This window comes from Chenopodium quinoa, unplaced genomic scaffold (assembly GCF_001683475.1).
Source record: "Chenopodium quinoa cultivar QQ74 unplaced genomic scaffold, ASM168347v1, whole genome shotgun sequence".
Taxonomy (NCBI): Eukaryota; Viridiplantae; Streptophyta; class Magnoliopsida; order Caryophyllales; family Amaranthaceae; genus Chenopodium; species Chenopodium quinoa.
This window is the reverse complement of record NW_018743099.1, coordinates 540,658-567,563: the sequence shown is the minus strand read 5'-3', so window position 1 is coordinate 567,563 and position 26,906 is coordinate 540,658. Positions and strand designations below refer to the sequence as shown.

Sequence of the window (26,906 nt, the reverse complement as noted above, 5' to 3'; positions counted from 1 at the left end):
TCGACAATTGGCTTCAATGAAGAAATGGAACTCGACAATAGGCTTCAGTGGAGGAAAACAACACTCACCCTTTGGGTTAACCATTTCCTTTATTTCTCCATTTTTCTTTAAGGATTTCGTTTAATTTTCATTGAAGCCATCTAAAATATGATGGTGAATGTTGGTGGTTTACGAGATAAAGCAAGATTATTGGGAAGAGTAGTTCACGAATCGGATATCCGATCCGATATGCGATTTCGGATCGGATATCCGAAGACTCGAATATCAAAAATTGATATCCAAATCCGATTTGAAAAATTCGGATATCCGATATTCGGATATCCAAAATTTTCGGATCGGATGCTTCGGATATCCATTATCCAATATTAAGTAAAATTGTTATGATTACTTTCTAAATTTCACTAATTTTACCGTTTTTTTATCGCTAAGTTGTACAAAATATTTTAACAAAAATAGTAGTCCTTTTGCAATTAATATTATCATCAAATATATTAAGAATATTACAATAAGTTAATAATACAGGGTTAGTTTTATATGAACAATTTAAAAATTATATTATTTTAGGCTTTATATTTCGGATATCTTTCGGATATCGGATATCCGAAATTCTGAAAATTAATATCCAAATCCGCATCCGATATCCGCCTTTTCGGATCGGATAAATGAAAACTCCGATCGGATATCCAAAAATTCGGATCGGTTGCGGATCGGATTATCGGATTTTCGGATTCTCGGATAGTTTTGTACAGGCCTAGGGAAGAGGGAGAATGAGGAGGAAAGATGAGATGAAAATGGAGGGAAATGAAAATGGAGTAGATTGTCCGTTTAAGAAGAAGACTCAACCCAAAATTAGTACATAAAAAATTATACTATGAAGTATAATATTCATAAAGATCCTTTTATCTATCTATAAATCTATAAATATTACTAAAGTAATATATAACTGCTAATGTCATCACTATCTATGTGTCACTCTTTTATAATTTTTTTCCCCGCCTAATATAGTGATGATTTTTTTTAACTATTCTATTGTAACATGAAAATTTTATTGTACACCTGGGTGTAGCATGGTACACCCGGTCAAAATACAAAAGTTATAAAAACGCGGAAAAAACTTTGTGTACAAATACAAAGTACACGAGAAATAAAAATCAAAATGATTGTCTCCTTGGTTTAAGGGATAAATTTGTTATTTGTACTAGGTTAGATCTCATGTCATGCACAGTTTTTACTATTTGCTACGGAGTCTCAATTTAAAATTATATTTAAATATAAAATATTTTGGTGGAAAATCTTTTTTTTTTCCGCAAATCAAGCAACTTAAAATTTTATACTCCATATTTTATCTTTCATGACTACATAATATGACATATATTTTTATTAAATTTTTCTGCTATTTTGAACCATGATGTCATATTTATTTGACAATTTTTCATTCACCAATTATGTTAGGTTGAAAGATATATATTTATGATTTATACCTTTTTTATTATAAATAATCATGATACATTTAAAAGTAATTACTTATATAGAATTTATATAAGGATATGAGATATTTAACTTGGTAAATATATTATTTTACTATTATATTCCTAAATTTTGGAAGAAAATATTTTTTGTATATTCACTACGGAGTATAAATTTTTTAAAGTTTTATTTTTTTATGAAAAAAAAAACTAAAGACACACCAGAAGATAACACGTGACATTGCTGGTGTGCCTTTTACTATTTAGTTATTGATTGATTTCTTGATTTATGGAATTGATTTATTATTTGCATTCCATATTACTTTTGATAAACAATTTTTTTTTAAGAGAGAGAAGTTGATTTTATAGAGAGAAATGGTAAATTTTAAATTTCGAAGTTTAATGTTATTACGAAGTTGATTTTATCGTTTCGATGGTGAATGATTTAATTGAAAGATGTAATTGACAAATTCGTTGTTGAAGATGATGTTTTTCATATTCTAATGAATGTTATTTTATCATTTTATAAGTGCAATGAAATATGTGTTTTTTGAATTTGATCAATATTTTCTTTGAGTCTAAATTATACTTTGAGTCTAAATTATATGTTTGTTATATTACAAACAATGTTCTTTGAGACATATGAATTAATCGTGTTCTTTGGATATATAATACGAATTATGTTCTTTAAACTTATATAATATGTTCTTATATTTTGAATTATATCTGTGTGAAATTAATTTTAGATAGAGAAATTTTCGATATGAATATTTTGAAATGATTTGGCATTAAATTATGGGTAAAACTCGATTAATAATTATCTTTTACCTTTTTTAAAAAAATGTTCCTTACAAATTACTGTGTTCTTTATATTTCAGTGATATGTTTTTTTAATAAATTCATTATGTTTTTTATAATTATATATTATATTCATTTTGCTTTAATCTGGGTGTACGAACCACCAATTGTTGTAACATTGCCCTAAAATTTATAAAGCTTCAACCATACGAATACCACTTTATCATCTTATCATAGGAAATTAAAACAATTTTGAGTGTCACAATAATAAATGACCTCCTACCCCAATCCTTCCCAATATCGTTTCAATTTTCCTTGGATAACAAAGATTTTCATTATCTAATCTCATTTCCTTAAATTTTACTATGTATTTCAATCCGCTTCATTTACTCAATTCTTAGCCTTATTTATTTATATCATCCTTTTCCCTTAAGTGTGTAATTCATTATTTATGTTAAAATCGTGCATCACACGTGGCTAACCTAGTTTACATACATAGTAATTCCCATTTTGTGATTTAAGTGTTGTATCACATGTTAAGAATCTTGAGATAATGGGTTCCCTCCTCTTGTAATGTTGAATTGTTGACTAACAATATTTTTAATAACAATACAATAATGTATATCAAAACTATGTTAGAGATGATTCTAACAAGTATAGGTTAAAGATAATAACAAATTCAAATTGAGATATATTGGACTATTAGTTACAATAAAAGGAGCTAGCACGAAGGCTTTGTAGTGTTCTCTCCAATTTTATTTTGCTAAATTGAAATTAATTTCACTAATTTTTACTGACTTATTACTCCCTTTGTCCTGTAATTAGATACTTACTTCTAAAATTACTGTCGGGATTTAGATACTCTAAGCGGAATTTCATGAATCATATTCATAAGCATCTAATAACCAAGATCATTGCATAACACATAAAGAAAAAGTAATTATACCTTTGAAGCATGATTCCACATATGATCGAACAAGAACAAGGTAGACAAAGAACCTCAAGCATGATTCCTCTACTTGGTTAACGAGCTCGGATTAAACCTTCACTACTGCTAGTTAGTCGTGACTCAAAGCTTCAATCAACCTTCTACGGAGAGGAGAGGAACGAACTAGTCAAGAACCACCACCACAAAGCACCACGCGCCACCTAGGGGTGGTGGCAGTGTGTATGGATAGAGGGGGGTAGGGCGTGCGTGAGGAGAGAGAGCTTCAGGTTTTTGGGATTGGTTACCTTGATGTCCAATTTACTGTAAGTTAATTGTGACTTAATTGCAACCCTAGCCACGGATCTTATTTATGATCACATCTCTAAATAAGAGTCGATGGCTAGCCCAAAATCCTAACTCTAACATAACTACTCTAGCCCAATCTTATTCATGGTTAGTCATATCCACATTAATTGGCCTCTAACTTGTTTAACCCAATACTCTTGTTGTGTGACCTCATAGGATCCATTCTAAAAGGCTTTGGACTATTTGACTAGCCCAAAGATCATTTACCATAATCTAGCAATAGACAATGATGACCCAAAAGAATAAACTTATTGTCTCCATAATAGTGATCCTTGATATATCTAGTAATTGCACTTATCGAAGACATAATTCCTTCAATTACACGGGAATTAAGAAATTTAGAGATTCCTTAAAACCCATTATTTGAAAGTACAAAGTGCATGTGAGATTAGAGAGAGATAGAGAGAGAAAAAAAGTACTCCCTCCGTCCATTAATAAGATGCCTACTTTTAAAATTATACTGGAAATTTGGAATTAAGGAACTTAGAGATTGATATGTCCATTTTATATAATATTTTACCCCCGTCCCTTGGTCATAATTAGTAGTGTTTTTGGCTATTTGGAGCCACTTTTATTACTAATTGGTGTTTTCTAGTGTTTTCGTAGATTTGGTTGACTTTTGTAGGGATTTGCACTTTCGGAGCATTTTTCCGGGATTTTATGGAGCAACTACGAGCATTGGAGATGGACGACCATCCTTCATAGCCCAGGGCCAATTAGAGCCATTTAACCGGTGATTAAGGGCTTAGCATTTGAGATTCCGAGGCAATTGGACCGAGTATTCAAGACCTAAGGGGGATATTTGGTTTGGGCCGGAATTACGAGCCCAAACGGGTAGTCCATTGTAGCCCAAGTGGCCTTGCCCGACCAAAGGAGCTCCCGCCTTCGGGTGCGCTCGGCCGGGCGGGGGGAAGCGAAGCTGGCGCCCGAACTCGAGCCCGGACGGGCGCGAAAGACGTACCTCAGAGTGAAAAGGCGGGCCCGATCAGGCGGTGCCTCGCCTGATTGTGCGCAGGAGATAATTAACGTCGTTTAAGTTTGTTTTAGTTTAGGATTCTTGCATAATATAAATACTTTTCCGTTAAGCAAGTTGATCATCTTTTTACTCCTTCCTTAATTCTTCTCTTAGATTCTCTCTCTCTAATTAGCTTTTAGATTAGTTTCTCTCTCTACAACTTTGTTCTTTACTCAATCCTTAATTCAGATTATTTGGTAACGATTTCTTCTACTTTAATCTCAGTTATTTACTTTAATTCTTTCATCATGTCTTATTTTATTGCTTTGATTAGTTTAGATTTAATTATGTATGAGTAGTTTTATTTCTAGGGTTTGTGGGGATCCATAAATAATATGAAGGGGTAATTTATTGTTGTTGATTATCAATGCTAGATTAATTTCCTATTGAATGATATAATGCTCTGTGACTAGATTAGGCCTAATCTTTTATGCATGAGTTTGACAATATTGGTTCGAGATTCGAGAGATGAGAATTGATGTTTAGGTCTAGTTTCAATAGGCACGTTAAATGGTTAAGTCGAGATTCGAGAGATGAGATTTAATACCGGTAAATTAATTATGTGATTGTAATACGTAGCGAAAGCCCTTTATGATCTGATTAATTTATGCATTGATGATTGATTATTATGTTTTACCCTGGAATGTTATTTATTGGTGAACCTATGCCCTAGGCCTTTATTCATTGTTTTCTCTTTACTCTTAATCTCCGTAGTTTAGTTTTATATCCATATTATTAAATTGTTACTTGATAATTTAGATTGCTTTAATTAATTAGGAATAGAAAGACCAGTTTCCCTGTGGATTCGACCCTACTTCTCTATCTGCATTAGTTAGAGAATTTAGGAATTACTAATATAGTGTTGGAAAATGATGTCAAAGGTACAAAATAATAGTACTCTGTAGTAGAAGAAATTGATGACAACTCATCAAAAAGAGGAAATAATGTCAAAAACTACATTCTTAAAATAGAAATAAACATCTAATTTTGAAACCCCAAAAAAGAAAAGTAGACATCTAATATTCTAATTTAAGGGACGATGGAGTACTATTATTAAACTTAATTTTTTTTTTTGAAAGCCATTGTTAAACTTAATTTTGCATATCAAAACATTTTGTTTTTATTAAAAGTAACATTTATTTTTTTATTAAATTTAAATTATTTATTATTATCTAAATTGATTTTTGTTTCCAAATAATTGTGTAGTAAAAAAAATTAAATGTCACGTCCCGTGGGACTCGAACCCACAATCATCTGATTAGAAGTCAGTCGCCTTATCCATTAGGCCACGGGCGCTAAGTTCTACCACTTTCAAAAAGTAAATGATAACGGTTTTTTATGTGCTTAAATCACATGGCTTAGACCGAGTTCATCGGGCTTGAGTTTTCTTCTGGCAAAGCCCAAAACAATTAGTGAATTCCATAGCAAAATGCCATATAATATATAACCATCCATAATAAATCGATCCTCTTCACCAAAAAAATAATAAATTGATTCTAATTAAGTAACATCAATTCATTATTGAAGTTGCTATTGGATAGGCATCAATAATTTACCCATTTAAAGTAAGTAAAGATATTTTAGGTGAAAATGTGTTTTGGGATCCATTCATGCATAAATTCATTAATGGTGTAGTAAAAAGAGCAGAACGAAAGGAAGTATATGAGTTTGACAAACTACATGAATGTCGATTACACTATGGTAGATCTTCTTTTTCTTTCTTTTCTCAAAAATCGGAAAATCCATTACATCACTAATTTATAACAAATGCAAAATATTTAATTATATTTCCATGAAGATTGGTATTGTACATTTAAAAATGTAAAATTTCTATTCATTCCCCATTCTTGCATATAAGGTCTCACAACTCTCACTCAATAATTACAAAACAAGCACTCTTTAGAGTCTGTTCTCATCGAATGAACTCAGCTGAACTGAATTGAACTAAACTGAGCTGAGCTGAAAATAAACGTATTAGAACAGACCCTTAAGGCTTGTTCTCATTGACTGAACTCAGCTGAACTGAACTGAACTGAACTGAATTGAAGTGAAATGAATATTTTATAAGAGAAGAAAATTAGGAGGTAAATTAAAGTGAACTGAACTGAATTTCAACGTATGAAAACAGACCCTTAATCAATAGTATTTTTTTTCGTATTTATTTTTTCAAATAAGGGGAGGCATACGGAACGCATTTAAAAAAAACAGCGTGACATGTCGATGTTGGTCGTCAAGGATCCACATCACCTCACCACCCCATCTCAAATGGACCCACTCTTCTTATATTTATGGAAATCCACGCGTCATCAATTTCTTCCCTTTCAACCTTCTTCTTCTTTCACCATCTTCTCTCTCATCTTGTCCTTTAAACTTTTATTTTCTCCCTATATTCGAAAAAACAAACTTATTACTACGAGTAGGATTTTTTTTATTATCATTTTTACATCAAAATAAATCAAATAAAAATGATTAGAATGTTCAAATAATTTCTGCCATTGCTTGTTCTTCTCAACATTCCTCATTCAATAAAAGTATAAAACCCCACTTCATTTTTCCATTTTTTGTCGTTGCTGTAAAGTTCAACTCAACTTCCTCCCCACTAAACTCTCTTCTTCTTCTTCTTCCCTTTTTTTTTTGGAAAAAAAAATTAAATAAAAATGAAAATATACTTTACGTTTGGAAGGGGGACCCCGAGTTGACTCAGTAGTGTGATGTTTGTTGGCTCAGACATTAAAGGAAGTATTAATAAATAGCATCTTTGTTTAATTTTGTAATTAAATTCCAAAAATACATTCCAAATTCATTCGTATTGATTTGGGGTTTTGGTAGTTTTTTTTTTTCTTCAAATGTGGGTCTTTTTTTGGTTGGTTGAATAATACTTGATGTTTTGGTGTTAGAGAGAGAGAGAGAAAATAAGGGTTGATTTTTGGGTTTTTGTGTTGAAGAATGGCTGAATTTCAACGTGAAGGCAGTGATTGGTACTTTCTCTTTTCTCTTTCTTCATTTTGTTTTTGTTTTGGTTCATTCAATTTGGTTTCTTTTCCCTTATAATTTGTTGGATTAAGTTTTGGTTATTTTTGGGTTGAAATGATGGGTTTAACTTTGGAAGTTTAGGATTTAGCTTGAAATATCTGTATTGGATACTTGTAATTGATACGAGTATCAAATTTATTACCGCATACTAAACGGGTCGATATTTAATTACTGGTAGTATATACTTTGTATTTAAGCCATGTTATTTTTTGGAATCATGGTATTGAAGTTTTAAGATTGTCTGAATTGGTGTTTGCGTGATTAAGAAAATATGATTACAATGTTTTTTTTTTTTTTTGGGTGGCGTAAATATTGGATATTTTAGGTGTATATTAGTCATTTATATTTAATGTGTGATTTTGTAATGTTTTTTCATGATTATGACAGGTTCTGCAATGCAGGTTTGCCAAGCGATATTACTGTCTTTGTGGAAGGAGTAAATTTTCATTTGCACAAGGTAATCACTTCTCTTATCATTTCTGTCTATATTTGCTAAAGATTGGATTTGTACTAGAGCTTTGTTACTTGGACTCGGGTACTCAAGTCGGACATGGGAATTTATCCAATTGCCTGTATGTCCGTTTGTGAAAATTTTGCATAACTTTGGCTCAAAATGAAGTGTTGAACTAGTTGAAGTGTCCATACTCATGTCAATGTTTCGAGGATTGTGTATTGGTGTGAAATTAAGAGTCCAATGGAGTGTTGATTCTCCTATTTTTGTTCAATTCATATGAATGTGTGTTATTTTTAGGAGTCTATGTGTAGTTGTGCACATTATAGTCGTTTCGAAGGGTGTTCCAATGAGTCGGCCTACCTATATACTTAATACTAATGTTGTTAAAGCGAAATCAGGTTTGGGTCATTTGAGTGTAATAAGAAATGTAGTTACGAGCAATGATGCCTTAAGGACATATGTAGGGCCTGTTGTAGTTCTGAAATTTATTGGCAGCTTTCTTCATGTGAGGGTTGCTTGAAGTTCTTTCGAAGTCTTCAGTTTGCAACCTACAACTAATCATTTTGTCCTGCTTCTTGCTTTGTTTGCTTTATTGAGCTTGCTTTATTTTGAAGAATTCTCTTTACTATTAACTAATATGGATAAACAAATGATTACCATAAGGCTGGAAATTGTTCTATTTAATTCACATATTGTGATATATAACTGAGTAGATTATTCTTTATGGGATTAGCTTCACTATGGATTGTCAGAGCAATAGGTTCTTGCTGTTAATTACTTTCCTGTTTCCCAAGCATAACAAGAGGGGTTCATTTTTGTAAGTCTTTTTTCTTTAAAAGAAGAAAGTACTATGGTGGCTGCTTTTTCTTCAAATGTTTTCAATCGCTTTACATTATTCTTATGTTCCATGGAAAACAAAGAATCTCCTAACAGCCATATGCAATTTTGTCTGATGAAAAACTACATAAGAAAAATTAAAGGTACTGCAGGAGTTCAGTTGAATGTTTCTTTCAAGTTTTAAAAAACTTTTTCTTCTTGTTTTTCCCGTGTAAATTTGCATAATTTTTTCCTGAAGAGCAAGGCCTTGAATTAGAAAAGAATTGCAAGAGAAGATTCTGTGTAATTCACATTGTAGTATTTCTAATTTCTATCATCTAAACTTGTTGAATTAGAACAAAAAAATAACAGGAAGGCAACGCCTTAAATTTTTCTAATTCAAGGGGTCTTTGTTTTAGTGGGTAACTGAGACAGAAGACTGAGAAGAGGGATAATTGCATATTATATGGGAAATTTTAGTGTAGAACTTTGTAAATCAATTGGCAAGTAACTTCTGAAGCTATATCTGTCTAGTAAGATATACTAAAAATGAAACCACTTTAGAAACCTCAGCCATCCACAATGGGAAAAGTCATAAGAATTTTGGATGCTACAAAACTGATCATGAGTTTAGGTTAGTCTCCTACTTATGTTTGCATCAATGTCCTGCATATTCTCTACATTTTCTGTCAGTACTATTGATTTGATACTTTGATAGTGAGTTAACAAAAATTGTCACTTTGTTGAAATCTTAGCTTGTTTTCTGATACATTTGACTGCTTTATTGTTTTCATTCTGTCATGGCTGCCAAGACGGTGAATTCGTTGCTCTTATTGTACCTTTGAGTTAATAATTTGTTTTATTCTCAGTTTCCTCTTGTATCAAGATGTGGGAAATTGGATAAAGAATTTGAAGCATCACAAGATATAAACAAAGAATCATCCACCATGTTACTGGAAGGATTCCCGGGGGGGCCCGATACTTTTCTCATAGCTGCTAAATTCTGCTATGGACTTCGTATTGATTTGACTCCAAGGAATATTATGATAATCTATTGCGCTGCAGACTATCTAGAGATGACAGATCAATATGGCTCGGATAATTTGTTGTCTTGGAGTGACAGCTTTTTCCATAAGAACATACTTCGTAATTGGAAGGACTGTATTGTCACCCTTCAGAGTGCTGAACCTGTTATACCATTGGCAGAGAAGCTTCAGCTAATTGACAAATGCTTGAATGCTGTATCCACAATGGTTTGCACAGATCCAAGTTTGTTTGGATGGCCTATGATGATGTATGGTAGCCTACAAAGCCCGGGTGGGAGCATACTGTGGAACGGAATTAACACTGGAGCAAGAATTAGAAGTGCAGAGTCTGATTGGTGGTACGAAGATATATCATATCTTTGCATTGATCTATTTGAAAAACTTATTAAGACAATGCAAGCGAGAGGTATACGACCTGAAAATATTGCGGGTGCTATAATGTACTATACTAGGAAATTCCTACCAGGCCTTGGAAGATGGCAGGGTGGGCATGTTGGTAAAACAAGAACAGTTGCAAGTTTTAGCTTGACTCCTGTAACTGTTGATCAGAAGGTTCTGTTGGAAACTATAGCAAAGTTACTCCCAGAAAAGAAGAGCAAATCTTATTGTCGCTTCTTACTAGGAATTCTTCGTACCGCTTTGATTTTGGATGTTAGTGAAGAATGCAAGGACTATTTGGAGAAAAGAGTTGGAATGCAACTTGATCTAGCAACATTAGATGGTCTACTGATTCCTACTTACTCAGACTCTGATACCTTGTACGACACAGATTGTGTTCAGAGGATTATCCAGCATTTTGTATCAACAGAGCCAAAAGTTCCAGCCTTTTCCCCTTGCTCACCAGATATAGAAACATCACTGTCATCAGAATCATTAAGGAAAGTAGCAAAGTTGGTGGATGGCTATGTTGCAGAGGTTGCTTCTGATGTGAACTTAAAACCAGACAAGATACGTGCCCTTGTGGAGGCTCTTCCAGAAGATTGTCGACCTTTCCATGATGGCCTATACAGAGCTCTTGACATATATTTCAAGGTTTGTCTCTTAATTGAGGTTTAATGCTCTGTCATAAACTGCTTTATCACATCTGTTCAACCATTTTGCACGTTTATAGGGATGTAGTCAATCATTACGAAACTATCGAGGTCCTAAGATTTTTATGAGTATACATACTTGTATTACAGTTCCATTCACTGTAGGAATTCCTGTAACCCAATACGTGATTGTGGCACTCATTTATACGGTCAACATAGCTTAGTATCATGTTAGGAGTGTAAGTGCTGCTCTTATAATATCCCCTTCCCATAAGATTTGCTTATCCTCTATTGCCTTGGTTTATGTTATGGAAATTTATTAATTATTATCGTATAATGCAGGATCATCCTTGGCTTTCTGACAAAGAGAAAGAACAACTTTGCAACATGATTGACTACCAAAGACTCTCCATTGATGCGTGCACTCATGCATCTCAAAATGAAAGACTTCCCCTTAGGGTTGTTCTTCAGGTCCTTTTCTTTGAGCAGATGCATCTACGAACTGCTATTGCTGGTTGTCTCCATGTTGACGACCCTGAAAATGGCCCAACCAATCTTGATACTGCCCAAAATGCATTGGTGGGCCAGATAATTCAGAGAGATGGGTGGGTTTCTGTTGTGCGTGAAAACCATGGTCTTAAAGGAGATATGGACAGGATGAGATGTAGGGTTCAGGAGCTGGAAGAGGAATTCAGTAAAATAAAGCAGAAGATGAGAAAAGTGAGTAAATCACATAGTTCACTTAGCTCTCCCCGCTTAGTTGCTTGGAGAATTGGTTGCAAGCTACTCCCTCGATCTTCAAATGCTCAAAGAGATGTGGTTGAAGTTGCTGAACCCAGTCCAAGGGCATCAGTTGACCAACCTAACACTTCCCGATCTTTGAGGCATCGTAAAAGTCTCTCTTTGTTTCAGTGAAAACTAATAGAGGCATTACTGGTTGACAAAGTCAGGTGGAAAGATTATATTAACAAGAACATTTGGAATTCTTATGGAGGAAAGCTTGGTTTATCGGTGATGACTCAAGTATGGGAAACATAAGATTTTTTGCCTATTTCAATCAAACTACAGTTCTCATGCAAAAGATGCATTGTGGGAATGCCAAAGCTTTGTGCTTGCTTCTAAAGAGGACTGGATCAAAAATGGAGGTTTTTTGTTTTGTGGCTGGCTTTTGGGTTTGGATTTGAGCGGAATTATTGGCGTCGTAAGCCTTCAATTCCACTTAATTCCATTTCCAGCAGGAATGAAGTTATATTCGAATATGACCTGTTGCGTGAATTTTTGAAGGTGTTGAAATGTGACTTGGGAGGTTTTTGGTTTTACATAGGAGCTCATGAACTAAAGCATTTTGAAAAACAGATACACATTTTTTCGTTGGTGTGATTCATGTGAATATATGCTCTCATGTACAGAACAATAGCACATAGGTATTTTACTTGTTCATGAGATAATAAGTTCTATAGGAAAGCTCTTGTTCTTGCATTTTGCATCTTTCCTGATGAACTAACTATGCCAGTGTTAGTACTATAGTAATTTTCAGTTGGAATTAGTAACCAAACAATATTATTATGCGCATTTTATATGCTAGATTCGCTGGATTTGGGTGGCTTGCATATCTGTGGCATCTTAAAGAGTTAAAAGTATTTGCCCTCTCCACCAAGGGCACCAACTAGAATTTAAAGCTTTGTTTTTTGGTACTTTTTTTAGTACCAAATAATTTGATTTTGGTACAAGAATGGCGCCTATCCCTACTTTTCATGCATTATTATCAATATATATATACTCACTTATTAAATGTTTACCGATAGAAAGTCTTTAATCAGTGAAAGGAGAAAGTGAAGGAGAAGGAGTAAAGAGGATGAGTGAAATTGTAGTATGTTATTATTATTGCCTCATATGACACCCTATATATATAGCTAATACTTCTATACTAAGAGTACAATTCAATCATGCTCATATATTGCCATATAAGTTCACAAGGGTTGGACTTATATGTGCATTGCAACATCAAATCAATGATTGGCATTCACATTGTCTTCTAACACTCCCCCTTGAATGCCCATACTTATACATAAAAAAAAAAAAAAAATATTTGTTGCCTTATTAAAAACCTTGCTAGGTAAAACCCTTTTGGGATAAAAACCATAACTAGGGAAAAAGAGTACAACAATATAGTATTATATGCTTTAGTATACTGCCTCGTTAAAAACCTTGTCAGGAAAAACCTAGTGGGATAAAAACCTGATCGAAGGGAAAAAGAGTGCAGTACATATAATACTCCCCCTGATTTCAGCATAGTTCACGGAGATGTCGCATCCCGATTTTGTGAACTAACTGCTCAAATTTCTTCGAAGGAAGTGATTTGGTGAACAGGTCGGCAAGATTGTCACAAGACTGAATTTGCTGGATATTTATTTCCTCGTCCTTTTGCAGATCATGTGTGAAGAACAATTTTGGGGCAATATGTTTTGTTTTATCTCCCTTAATATATCCTTCAGTCACTTGAGCAACGCATGTTGTATTGTCCTCAAATATGATGGTTGGGTCTTCTGCTATTGCGTTCATTCCACACTCCTTTTGGATATTACCGATCATCGACCTCAGCCATACACATTCTCGTCCTGCTTCATAGAGGGCTATCAATTCTGCATGATTTGAGGATGTCGCGGTTAATGTCTGCTTTGTTGATTTCCATGATATTGCAGTGCCGCCATAAGTGAACACATATCCATTTTGTGACTTGGCATTTTGAGGATCCGATAAGTATCCAGCATCTGCGTACCCAATGAGAGCAACATCTTGTTTTGGTTGATAATTAAACCAAGGTCTTGTGTCCCTCGTAGGTACCGGAGTAAGTGTCGAACTCCCTTCCAATGCCTATATGTTGGTGCATTGTTGTGCCTGGCTAGCAAGTTGACAGAGAAAGCTATGTCGGGTCTAGTATTGTTAGCTAAGTACATTAAGGCTCCAATTGTACTTAAGTATGGTACTTCTGGACCCAGAATCTCTTCATTTTCTTTTCGTGGTCTGAATGGATCATTTTTCATATTCAAAAAACGAACAACCATTGGGAAGTTGGTTGGAGTTGCTTTGTCCATGAAGAATCTTTTCAAAACTCTTTCTGTATAGCTTGATTGATGGACAAAAATACCATGACTCAAGTGCTCAATTTGCAGTCGAAGGCAAAATTTAGTTTTCCCAAGGTCTTTCATCTCAAATTATTTCATCAAGTATTTTGCAGTTTTCTCGAGTTCATTTGGGGTTCCGATGATATTTAAATCATCAACATAAACTGCAATGATAGCGAATCCTGATTGTGATCGCTTTATGAAAACACAGGGACTAACTTGGTTGTTTTTGAATCCTTCTCTCATAAGGTATTCACTCAGACGGTTATACCACATCCTTCCAGATTGTTTTAATCCATAAAGTGACCTTTTTAGTTTTATGAAAAGCAATAATTGTTTAGGCTTGTGGTTTTCTGGTAGTTTTAGTCCTTCGGGGACTTTCATGTAAATGTCCGTATCGAGTGACCCATACAAATACGCAGTCACTACATCCATTAATCGCATTTGCAGTCCTTTTGTGAATGTCAAACTTACCAGAAATCTTAATGTGGTTGCATCAACCACTGGAGAATATATATGTTTCTTCATAATCAATCCCTGGAATCTGAGAAAATCCTTGGGCTACAAGTCTTGCCTTGTATCTAACTATTTCATTTTTCTCATTACGTTTTCTCACAAATACCCATTTGTATCCAACAGGTTTTACACCTGCTGGTGTAAGGGTTATATTTCCAAAAACTTCTCGTTTTTCAAGTGACTTTAACTCAGCCAGCATTGCCTCCTTCCACTTTGGCCAATCACTCCTACGTCGACATTCTTCTACCGTTCTTGGTTCAACATCATTTTCATCAGACACAATGTCGATTGCGGTGGAATTTGCAAATGTTTCATCCGCGATAACATCTTTCCTATTCCATTGAGTCTTGGTAGAGACGTATTTCATTGAAATCTCATTGTTATTGATGTTTTGAACATCTTGTTCATTTCCCGTAGGGTTGTCTTCTTGTTCGTGCCCTATTGGATTATCATCATTTTCTTTACTTTCATCCACATTTGGTCTTTCTTGACCTTCTGACGGGAGAACATCATTAGTCCCATTTTCTATTCCATCCAATCTTTTCAATTTTCTTGGCTTGAAATCTTTTGAACCAAGTGGTCTACCACGTTTTCTGCGTGCTTGAGATTCACTTTCTATGGCCTTATTACCAGTTGGAATTTCGATACGTGCAGGGGAATTTTCTGCTGGTATATGTGATTTTGTCACCTTCTTTGTGTCTACAAATGCATCAGGCAATTGATTTGCAACACTTTGTAAATGAAAAATTTTCTTGACTTCTTGTTCACACATATTTGTTCGTGGGTCTAACATCAACAGTTGTGTTGCATTCCAAATAAGTTCTGTTTCTTTCTCACGTGGGTCCACTTTGTCTCCCCCTAAGGCTGGGAATACTGTTTCATTAAAGTGACAGTCCGCAAATCTAGTCGTAAATAAGTCACCAGTCAATGGTTCAAGATATTTAATTATAGAAGGGGATTCAAACCCGACATAAATTCTCAGTCTTCTTTGTGGACCCATTTTTGTTCGTTGGGGTGGAGCAATGGGAACATATACAACACAACCAAAGATTTTTAGATGTGAGATACTTGGTTCTCGACCACAAACAAGTTGTAGTGGTGAGAATTTATGATAAGCTGTAGGTCTCAATCTAATTAGTGCTGCTGCATGTATTATAGCATGTCCCCAAGCAGATGATGGCAATTTTGACCTCATTAATAATGGCCTTGCAATCAATTGTAATCTCTTAATTAGTGATTCAGCTAGACCATTTTGTGTATGAACATGAGCTACTAGGTGTTCAACATCATATCAATTCCAATTGACATACAATAATCATTAAATGTTTGGGATGTGAATTCCCCGGCATTGTCAAGCCTTATTTTCTGTATTGTATGATCTGGGAACTGTGCTCTTAATTTGATAGTTTGGGCAAGTAATTTTGCAAAGACAACATTTCTACTTGAAAATAGACTAACATGTGACCATCGTGTAGAAGCATCAATTAAAACCATGAAATATAGAAATGGTCCACATGCTGGATTAATTGGCCCACACATATCTCCCTGAATTCTTTCCAAGAATTTTGGAGATTCAGTAGCAATTTTGTTCATAGATGACCTTATTATTAATTTTCCAAGTGAACATGCAGAGCATGTCAATTCATCTGATCGAGGAATTTTGACATTTCTTATTGAATGTGCTATTATTCTTTGCATCATCCCAGTTGCTGAATGCCCCAAACGATCATGCCATAAAATAATCAAATTTTTGTCATCTAAGTTCTGGTTAGATACCATATTAATTTTCACGGGTCGTATATTTATACGATATAACCCCGAAGAGTATGCTGGCAATTTCTCATATATATGTTTCTTGCCATGTTTTTCTGCCGTGAGGCATATATACTCCCTTTGATCTGTCATCATTGTTTCTATATGATAGCCATTTTGGCGTACATCTTTAAAGCTTATGAGATTTCTTCGAGATTTACTCGAATATAAAGCATTATTTATTATTAATTTTGTTCCATTTGGAAGCATTATACAAGCCTTTCCAGATCCTTCAATTAATTTAGCTGACCCAAAAATGGTGTTTACATTTGCTTGAAACAACTTTAGTTGTGAAAAATATTTTCTATCCTTTAAGATAGTATGTGTTGTTCCACTGCCCAAAAGGCATTGATATTCGGAACTAACTTCAGGCAGATCCATATCTTCATAAAATAAATTTGAGATTAGTTTAGAATAATATCATACAAACTTTTATTGATGATAGAGATTTAAAGTACATGTCTAGAAATTTAAAATACAGGATACTAAGAAAATACATTAAAACATAGCATATGTTACATTAGTAGATGGGAAACCTAAGCATTGTTGTTTTCTCCAAGAATGAAATCATTTCCAATTTCAGCATTATCCATGAAATAATCAGACACATCAAGGCTATGACAAGGAGCATTTTCCTCGTTAACATAATTTGCTTCTGCATTTTTCTCTTTGCCTTTTACAGAAGCTTGGTAAAGGTCTACCAAATGTTTGGCCGTACGACAAGTACGTCCCCAATGTCTTGTCATGCCACATCTGTAACATGTGTCTTTTCCTTTCGAAGGATTTTGTTTGTGGCTTCCAGACGACTGTCCCTTCTGTTTTTCAAAATTTTTGAAATTACTGTTTCTGTGAAAATTGTTTCTACCACGACCACGGCCGCGTCCGTGATAATTTCCACGGCCTCTTCCACGGCCATTGTAATTTCCACGTCCACCTCTTCGTGTAGCATTTGACTCGGGTGGATAAGAATTTGTTGCATTTGCCTCATGATGAGTAGCCAAAGATCCAGTTGGTCTCAGGTTATGATTTTTCAACAGAAGTTCACTATTTTTTTCTGCAACAAGCAATACACTCATTAATTCATTGAACTTTTTAAAACCTCTTTCATGATACTGTTCTTGCAACAGTATGTTACTTGCATGAAAGGTAGTGAGTGTTTTTTCAATCATTTGTTCATCCGTAACTGGATGATCACAGTATCTCAATATAGACACTATCTCATGTATGGTTGAATTATAATCAATTACAGATTTGAAATCCTGGAACCGTAAATTTGTCCAGTCAAATAATGCCTTAGGAAGGAGCACCCTTTTGTAGTGTCCAAATATTTCATTAAGGCAATCCTATAATTCTTTGGGATCTTCAACCATCATGTACTCAGTTTTAAGGCCTTCATGTAAATGATGCCTTAACAACACTAAGGCTTTTGCCTTATCTTGTTAAGTGATGGGTTTTACAACCGTCATTGCAGAAGAGGTAGCATCAGTTGTTTGACCAGAGGGACTTTTATTTTCTTTAACAGTGTGTTCCAAGCCTTGAGCTTTCAAATTCATCATTGCATCCACTTTCCATTCCAGAAATTTCTTTCCAGATAAATCTAAGATGCTGACTGTCTTTTCATAAGGTCTCCTATTTTAACTACAACAAATTACGTGATAATTAGTTTATAATGACAAATTATATGTACAACTCACATGTTTAGTTCTTCCATATTTATAATTAGGTCAATAAAACATGTGATTATTAAATTTAATAATAATAAACCATAAATAATGTAGTCTTTTCTCCCCCTTGGTTTATTATTATGAGTAATTATATGATTATGCAAAAATTAATCATGTTAGTTGCAAAAAAAACAGCAAAACGACAACAATAACAATAGTAACAATATTTATAATGATAACGGTAATATTATACAATGATGATTAATAACAACAAACAAACATAATAAAACAAAAACAAGCTTTTAATATAATAAAGCGACAAAATAAGTGAGTTTTACTTATACATAATGACAAAAATTAATATTGCTACTAATAAAATTACAAGCGTCGTAATTAGAAGGAAATATTGTTTTATCTTCATTAAATCTTCCTCAAAAGTGAAGTTGTGGGTGTTTTGGGTGTTTTGGTTGCCTTCGTCGGGGAACATATCGGAGAAGAAGGGGGTGATAAAATTTTTAGGTGATTTTTGGATAAAAAGTGGGAAGGGATAAGGGATTTGTGGTGAAATCGGGGAAAATCCGCCTTTTATAGAGGTAGGTTTATCCGTTACTGTTCTGTACAACTGTAAAAATATCATATAATAGTCTAATGTACTGGCATAAAACTATGGTATATATATATATATTTATAATTGTAAAAGGTTATCAGACTGGGAATGCAAGCCATAGTGGTCCGAGAGCCCTAATATCTATAAAAGATCATGGGTTCGAAAACGGAAAGAAACACAAAAAGTATGTAAAAGTAAGAAAAATAATAAGTATAAAAGGCTGCATCTTTAGTAATGAATTCACAAGTAAGAGAACTTTCACCGTTGTTTTTGAGGTATATATATAATACAGTAAATGTTTGAGTTTCTGGTATAGAGGATCCCAAATATGGGCAACTATAGAGCATACTCCTCGAAACATTTAGAAATAGATAGTATTATTTGTTATAAAGTTTTATAAGTAGGTATAAATATACCTGAATGGAAACTGGTGCTGATAACGTATTAAATGTTTACCGATAGAAAGTCTTTAATCAGTGAAAGGAGAAAGTGAAGGAGAAGAAGTAAAGAGGATGAGTGAAATTGTAGTATGTTATTATTATTGTCTCGTATGATATCCTATATATATATATATAGCTAATACTTCTATACTAAGAGTACAATTCAATCATGCTCAATTGCTCATATATTGCCATATAAGTTCACAAGGGTTGGACTTATATGTGCATTGCAACATCAAATCAATGATTGGCATTTACATTGTCTTCTAACATCAATCTTTCCAATTTTACTTGCGATGTCATATGTACATAATTTCACACAATTGAAAAACTTGATATACGGAGCAAAAAATAGGTGGGTGAACGTGAGACCGAACTGAAAAGAGGGAAAAAAAAAAACTTAACTTCGTATTAGATGAAAGGTGTATCAATGATAGAAAATGGGGCTCCCTTGTTAATAACTTGTTAATAAATGAGTTGTGCATCCTAAGTGGTTTAATTGGGGTGACATTTTGATAATAAACTGAAAAAAAGTGTAAATCATAAATAAATATTTTTATGTTAGAAAATAAGGTGAATGCCAAATTACCAATCATTGATTTGATTTTACAATGTCCATATAAGTCCAAAGACTTGTGAACTTATATGACAATATATTAGTATGATTGTACTCTTAGTATAGGATTCTTGGCTATATATTTATATATATGTAGGATGTTATGCAAGCAAATATTACGATGCAATACTACTACTACACTACAATTTCACTAATCCCTTTTTACTCCTTCTTTACTTATCCTTTCACAAATTAAAAGACTTTCTATTAGTAAACATTTAACATTTTAAAATTTAAAAAAATGCAAATAAAAAAAAAATCATCTAAATGACCGTTATGATAGAGTTCACAAGAAGCTTCAATATAGAAAGTAGAATGCTTCATCTTGTTCCTCTTTCCAGTGATCTATACACACCTTCATCTCTTTCTCATTCCTCCGCAACCATTTGAACAAAAACCTTAAGAACAAATGCAGAAATGAATGACATAGTTGGGGACTATTCCGATTTACTGAAAACATCTGAACTGAACTGATTGGGGTTGAACTGAATTGAACTGAATAGAGCTGAAATGAATTGTTTATTAGAGGAAATGAATAACTGAACTAAACTTAACTGATTGGAGCTGAATTACACTGAATTGAACTGCAATTAAGCTGAACTGAACATTCCCGCCCTTAAACCCAAAGGATAAGGATGTCATCCTCTTCCATTAGTTATCCTGTTGAAGCCTGGTCGTGAACTCCATTGAGGCTTCTCATAAGGTCTGTCGAGTGCTCCGTCTAAACCTTAGTCTTCATCATTTTCTTAGTTTTATGTAATTTTTTTAAATTAACCTTGTTTTTGCGGAGGAAATTACAAGGTGGTCAAGAATTAACATCGAACATTTATCTAGGTGAATAGGCAATTAACTTGTATTTTCTCGTAGTATTGGGAAAAGCCGTAAGCACAACAAGGTTCCAAACCTTTAATCATTGATACCAAACGTAAAGAATAGTAAAGAATAATAAGGCAGACGGGGTATTGGAGACTTGGAGGAGTAGAACTAATTTGACACTTTGACCATGAGTGTCCCACTCTAAATTAACTAAATTAAATTAAATTAAATAAATTAATAAAATAATAAAATAATAACCACACGTTTTTAATAAAAACCTCATAATTCCGGAAGTATTCCTAATTTGCCCCTCAATACTCAATACCCCTCATCGCCGCCGTACTCACTCTCACTTTCTACTTGAACACTTCATGCACCCCATTTTCTTCCTCTGTCTTTGAACTTTTCCATTTCCAATCAACTATCAATCAATCAATTATTCCCCCCAATTTCTTCATCAAATTCAATCCAAAACCCTACATTAATTCCCAAAATCATCCATCATACTCAACCCAAATTCTCAAGCAGCCATGTCAGCTACTTCATTGGGCTCCACTCTTCCATATCTCCCCAACAATGCAATCAATCAATGGGGTTCCAATGTCATCCTCCATTGTAGGGTTTCTGGGTTTTCTCAACCCAGACCATCTTTCTCTCTTAAATTCGTGAATTCGGCCAATTGGAGGAGAGAGAAAGTTGGGTTTATCGTCAATTCGTATAACTCGGAATCTACTGTCACGATTCCAGATGATGATGTTCGGGTTTTAGATGAAAATGTTTCGGCTCGGCTTGATGATGGTGGTTCTGACAATGGTAATGGGAAGTTACCGCCTGACAATGGCGGAAATGGCGAAGGTGGTGGCGGAGCAGACGACGGAAATGGTGATGATGGGGAAGAGAAGGAGTTTGGCTCGATTTTGAAATTCGAGGAAGTGATGAGAGAGACTGAGAAATATGGGGCGACTCTTCCGAATGATATTCTTGAAGCTGCTAAAACTACTGGGATTAGAGAATTGATTTTGATGCGGTATTTGGAGTTGCAGGTGATTTGTTCTTGATTATTTTAATACGAATTCAAGTAATTTTTAATACTTCCTCCGTTTTTTTTTAATTGCAATGTTCGGACTTGTACCCTGTCAAATAGACATGTTTGATTGGTTTGGAATATTTGATATATATTAAAAATATCAACTTATGAAGATTCAAACTAGGAAAATGATAAACATGGGCTATGTGTAAGAAGGTCAAAAAGGAAATATTGAGGAAAGATTATGCTAGTGATTTTGTCGTGAATTCCTAACTTAATTTCATTTTGGGAAGTATATTAGATGCTTATACATAGCTCTAAGGGCTACATATATCATTACCCTTCAAACTCTAACATGATTAAAGATGTTAATGGTGTAAAATGTGCATTGGCAAAATGTGGAAAATGGACTATTAGAGTAGTATACTATTTGTTTTAATTGATTTGTATTCTTGTATTATTATTTCATTTTTCTAATAATGTATTGGGGATTGATTAATTGTAGGGAACAGCTGGGCCGCTAGGATTTTTGATGAGACATTGTGCTATGCTCCGAAATCGAATGTTGGCTGATCCTGCGTTCTTATTTAAAATTGGGACTGAGGTAAGTTAGTGTTCTCCATTTAGTTGCTACGATTAAAGGTGTTGAAATGATGTTGATGAGCTTGTTGAGGTTAAAGGAAGTATGGATATGTGAAAAGTAGGAATTACTCGAAATGATGCGCTGTGCATATTCTCTCTACTTTGAAAATGTTGGTAATGCACATGACAATGAATGTTTGTAATCATTGTATTGGTGTATAAGAATAGACTTGTACTATTGCATTAAAATTTTTCATTGGCAATGACAGCTAACAATATTGCATTAATATTTAATGACAAATAACAAAATCTTCTTAAATAGTCAATTTATTTTGAAATGGCAACTGATACATGAACGTGTTGAGAGATAATTCTGACCAGGCTGGTTTATGATGATGGTGACTACCTGCTTAATAGCTGATTGTTAATAATGCTTGAATCTGATTATGCTATATGAAATTGATAAAAGCTTATGACATGTATTATGCCATGTCTGTTGGAACCATGCAGATTGTAATTGATTCCTGTTGTGCAACATTTGCGGAAGTTCAGAAAAGGGGAAAAGATTTTTGGACGGAATTTGAACTTTATCTTGCTGATCTTCTTGTCGGTGTGGTTGTAAATGTGGCCTTAGTTGGCATGTTAGCGCCATATGTCCGTATTGGGAATCGATCTACATCTGCTGTCGGTTTTCTTGGAGGCATCAGACGTGCTTGTAATGAACTTCCCAGTAGGTTAGTGGAGTTTCCTGAGATCTTAGGATATAGGGCGCTGCATTTATTTTTAAATGTTCTGAATTCTAATTATTCTGTATAGATTATCTGCTTAAGTTAAATTTAAAGTTTAGAATCACTGAAATTGAGCCTGTCTAGTATGCTTTTGTGCTGCTATTACAAGACGTGGATCTACTATGCTTTTGTGCTGTATCGGTTGGGATGGAACAACAGGTGTTTACAAAAACTAATTAATTTACTTAATCTTGGCTTTGTAGCGTCTTTGAAGCTGAAAGGCCAGGAAGTCGATTTTCAGTGAAACAGCGAATGGCTTCATATCTTTACACGGTATTGGGACTACATATGTGTCTAATTATAGTTTCTGTTATCCTCGATGATTGTCATGACTTGCATCAATTCTGACTATTATAATAAATGCCAAGGTTTAATATTTAAACATGTATGTCTTGTACTTGTCATTCCAGAAGTCCTTGCAGAAGTTTGCAAGGACTAAATTATGCACCCTGCATGACTGAAATAGTGATATGGCTTTCAATATACTTCGTATATCTTTTGGCTGTTTGGGCCTTTGCTTCACTAGTTTAATTATTAGTTGACATTTGAGAATTGAATCCTCTAAAGTTCTATATACATACTCTTAATAGTCCTAAACAGTTTCTTAGAGTTCAAGTTTCTTATGGGCTGTTTTCAATGTGCATTTGGGCTTATTTTTAGGTTTTTCTGAGAAGAAGTTGTGCTGATCTTATTATTTCTTATTATTGGGACTTAGGCTTTGTTGTTGTCAAGCTTCAATTATTATTGTAATAGGGTGTCTGCTCTGCAAAATGGAATTACATTGATAGTTGCAAATTTGCTATGTAATAGGCCAAATAGGGTGTCTGCTCTGCTTTTTAGTGTTCATAATGTTCCTTGCAGCTTTTGCAATACGAAGTATAATTTATTAAATTGTCCTTACAGGGAGTACTGCAAGGGGGAGTTGGATTTGGATGTGGCATTGTTGGCCAAGGTATTGCAAATCTGATCATGACTGCTAAAAGGTAAGCGTTCTAACAAACTATTAAGTATTAACATTCTATAATATGATCAAGTGCACTTTTCATGTATCATTGCTACATCTTGGATTGCAGATATAAGTCAATTAGTTCGTTGTAAATGCATTTTGTTAGCATTTGAATTGATGAATGATTGTGATGCTCGTTGAAATGTTGGAAACATATGTTATTAAAACTAGTTGGTCTTTGTTCAAAGCTACTTGGGTTCAGACTTAAACTTTGGTATTACAAAGTTTGAAGAAGGTTGAGGCACTTCATAAGATTCTGTCATTCATGAAAATAATTATCCAAGCATATGTCTAGGCTGGTGGTGAAATGTTGGTTTTGTGATTCAGAACATGTGGTCTACTTGTTCACATCATGCAGTCCAAAAATATACACTGGCTTACTCTTTTTTTTTTTTTTGGCTGTGGAAAGGTAATAATTTTAGAGTTACATAAGCTTTTTACACCAAAAGAGAAAAATAAAAGAAAAGGGAACATCCTATCTGGTAGTTATGGTTGGTAAATATTACCATCTTTTTGTTCTTTTTTTATAAGTTGCAACATGTTATACACCACTTTGGAAATCATCAAAAAATCCCCCTATCTCTTACGTCCTTCAAAAAATTAATGATAATTATGTAAGAGTATGGCATTAATAATGCTAGTCTTTGCTCTCTGCGCATAATTAGTAGGTTTTACTCCCTCCGTTTTTAAATACTTGTTCCATTTCTCCATGCGCGGAGTTTTAGGAGAAATTGGAGAAAATAATAAAATATGGAGGTAGTGGGGTAGGTGAAGACTATAAAATTGTGAAAAGCAAAAGTAGTTGAGAGAATTAGAGGAGAGAGAATATGAAATTAATAATATATGATTTATGGTGGGTCCACTAGGTGAGAGAAATGAATTAAATATCATAAAAACTTTTCAAATAAGGAAATGAAACAATTATTTAAAAATAGTCGGAAATGGAAAGTGGAGCAAGTATTAAAAAAACGGAGGGAGTATATGATAGCTAAATTGAAAACATCTAACTTGTGTGTGGGTGTGAAAAACGAAGAGACGTGAACCATTGAGGTTTCATGGGGGAAGGTTAGCTCCCTCTAATTTATTTAAATCTGCAAAAGTTGATGCCTCCAGAAGGGGGGAATAAAACTGAAAAGTTGATGTATAAAAGTAAAGAAAGTTTGATTCCAGCTCAAACTTGTGAAGTTCTTTGTCCAAACACCAATGCAGTTACTCCATGCATACAAGGCCATACCAACTTTTAAGGTTCACCTGAATGAAGTCGAACTCTTAACATATGATGAGATTTCTCAATCCAGGACTAATTAACTGTAAGATTTCTGCCAACCTAAGGTTAAGACGTCAAACCAGGACTAAGTAACTGAATTTTCTTGCTAGAAAACCTTCATTATTTCATAAGCTGCTGGATGTGTTACCTATAGTTTGGCTTAGATTTGTATAGATTATTCTGGTGCAATGACTGCAATCTTTCAATTGTTATACTAGTAATTACCCTGAATTGATGTTCTTGTTATAGTACTCCTTTTTGGTGAGATTGAAACTTTTTTAACATCCTTCTGTTGTTTTTTTTGTGTAATAGGAGCATAAAGAAGTCTGATGAAGATATACCAGTCCCACCTCTAATAAAAAGTGCATTACTCTGGGGTATGTATGATATTCTTCATTAATTTCTTCAGTTTTAGAGGACTTTCATACATTATCATTTTTTAATTGTTGAAATATATGCATTTATAGATTAGTGACCAGTGAATGAATATCTACTCAATTTTCATCAAGAAATGTTTATAATTTTAACCTTCTAGTTGCAACATCTGATTCCTTTTCCACCTCTTACAAATAGTAGGTCAATTTTTTTCTTATTTAGTGGTTGAACATTTTAGCTTTTGTTAAAAATCCAAATTGTTATCCTTGTGTTGTTTCTTATAAATTTAATCAATGGAATGAATATGAAGATATGAAGCATCTAAAAAATTATCCAAATATTGAGCTGTCTAACTTAAGACATGATTCTCTGCATGCACATGACTTGTTTCATTTTTTCCTTAATATTCTTCTCTGCACTGTATTTGGGAATCTGCGTTGCTGCATCTTTTGGCCATGCTGATACTAGGTTTAAATGGCTGTTTGTGCATTTTCAACAGGTGCATTCCTCGCCATTTCATCCAATACTCGTTACCAAGTTATTAATGGACTGGAACGTGTGGTTGAGACATCCCCGTTGGCCAAGAATTTTCCACCAGTTGCTTTGGCTTTCACCGTTGGTGTGCGATTTGCCAACAATGTCTACGGTGGTATGCAGTTTGTTGATTGGGCTAGGTGGAGCGGTGTACAGTAGATTTTCCCTTTCATCATATGGGCATTCTCTCAACCCATCCCAGCCCATGCCCTGCCCCCTTTCCTCCAGATTTGACGACACTACTACTTGAAGCCTGGGCATCATTCCTCTGCACATGTACACTCAGCTTTGGTAATGCTACTTATATTGCTGATCACATTGTACAAGAGCTTGTAACACCCACTGGGCAAAATTCTCATGCAATGCCGTAATCCAAATGGTGAGATGCTCATTCTTTCACCGAGTTTCTCCCAATAAGAAATCTGCTTTGTAGCTAAGAAACAGGCAACATCAGCCTTATCTTTGAGCTGTATTATATTCAAGCCTATTAGATGTTCAAAGTTTGAGCTTCTTGAATGTATCGAGATCTAGGGCTCTATCTATATTTAAGAGTACTGGCTTCCTAGTTATGAACTTCATTACTCCGTAGTGATTAGTTGAACCAGTTAGCAATAAATAAGGAAGCTTAGATACCAGCTCCTTTTTTTTTAAAGTTCATTGCACTTATTATTTACTTCCTCTGTTTTTTAATTGCAACATAAGAGAGTTGCATGGTATTTTAGGAGAGGAAAGGAGAGATAGAAAGAGAAAAAAAATAAGAATAAAAGGTGAACCATAG

The 26,906-nt window shown here is 34.2% G+C and overlaps 3 protein-coding genes and 1 non-coding gene across 5 annotated transcripts; 2 read left to right on the top strand and 2 right to left on the bottom strand.

The window, feature by feature from the left end:
* Nucleotides 1–5,796: 5,796 nt before the first annotated feature.
* On the bottom strand, nucleotides 5,797–5,869 carry TRNAR-UCU. Its single transcript has one exon. It is a non-coding gene; the product is annotated as a tRNA-Arg (tRNA).
* An 856-nt stretch (nucleotides 5,870–6,725) lies between these two features.
* Nucleotides 6,726–12,417, top strand: LOC110731807 (BTB/POZ domain-containing protein At3g44820-like). 2 transcript variants are annotated; one of them, XM_021911690.1, is made up of 4 exons: nucleotides 6,726–7,551; nucleotides 7,994–8,063; nucleotides 9,746–10,954; nucleotides 11,296–12,417. In XM_021911690.1, exons 1-4 carry the CDS (start codon nucleotides 7,520–7,522, stop codon nucleotides 11,866–11,868), a joined length of 1,884 nt encoding a protein of 627 aa, XP_021767382.1. In that variant the 5' UTR covers nucleotides 6,726–7,519; the 3' UTR covers nucleotides 11,869–12,417. The 2 variants fall into 2 exon arrangements, with proteins under 2 accessions (XP_021767382.1, XP_021767380.1); XM_021911688.1 differs by having other exon boundaries at nucleotides 6,726–8,063.
* A 4,525-nt stretch (nucleotides 12,418–16,942) lies between these two features.
* Nucleotides 16,943–18,117, bottom strand: LOC110731893. The gene is made up of 3 exons (XM_021911813.1): nucleotides 18,101–18,117; nucleotides 17,867–18,035; nucleotides 16,943–17,665 (listed from the first exon to the last, which is right to left on the bottom strand). The coding sequence occupies exons 1-3, from the start codon at nucleotides 18,115–18,117 to the stop codon at nucleotides 16,943–16,945; spliced, it is 909 nt and encodes a 302-aa protein (XP_021767505.1).
* A 2,548-nt stretch (nucleotides 18,118–20,665) lies between these two features.
* Nucleotides 20,666–26,785, top strand: LOC110731806 (protein RETICULATA-RELATED 1, chloroplastic-like). The gene is made up of 7 exons (XM_021911687.1): nucleotides 20,666–21,592; nucleotides 22,082–22,180; nucleotides 22,669–22,892; nucleotides 23,150–23,219; nucleotides 23,850–23,929; nucleotides 25,532–25,596; nucleotides 26,094–26,785. Exons 1-7 carry the CDS (start codon nucleotides 21,080–21,082, stop codon nucleotides 26,285–26,287), a joined length of 1,245 nt encoding a protein of 414 aa, XP_021767379.1. The 5' UTR covers nucleotides 20,666–21,079; the 3' UTR covers nucleotides 26,288–26,785.
* The last annotated feature ends 121 nt before the right edge of the window (nucleotides 26,786–26,906 follow it).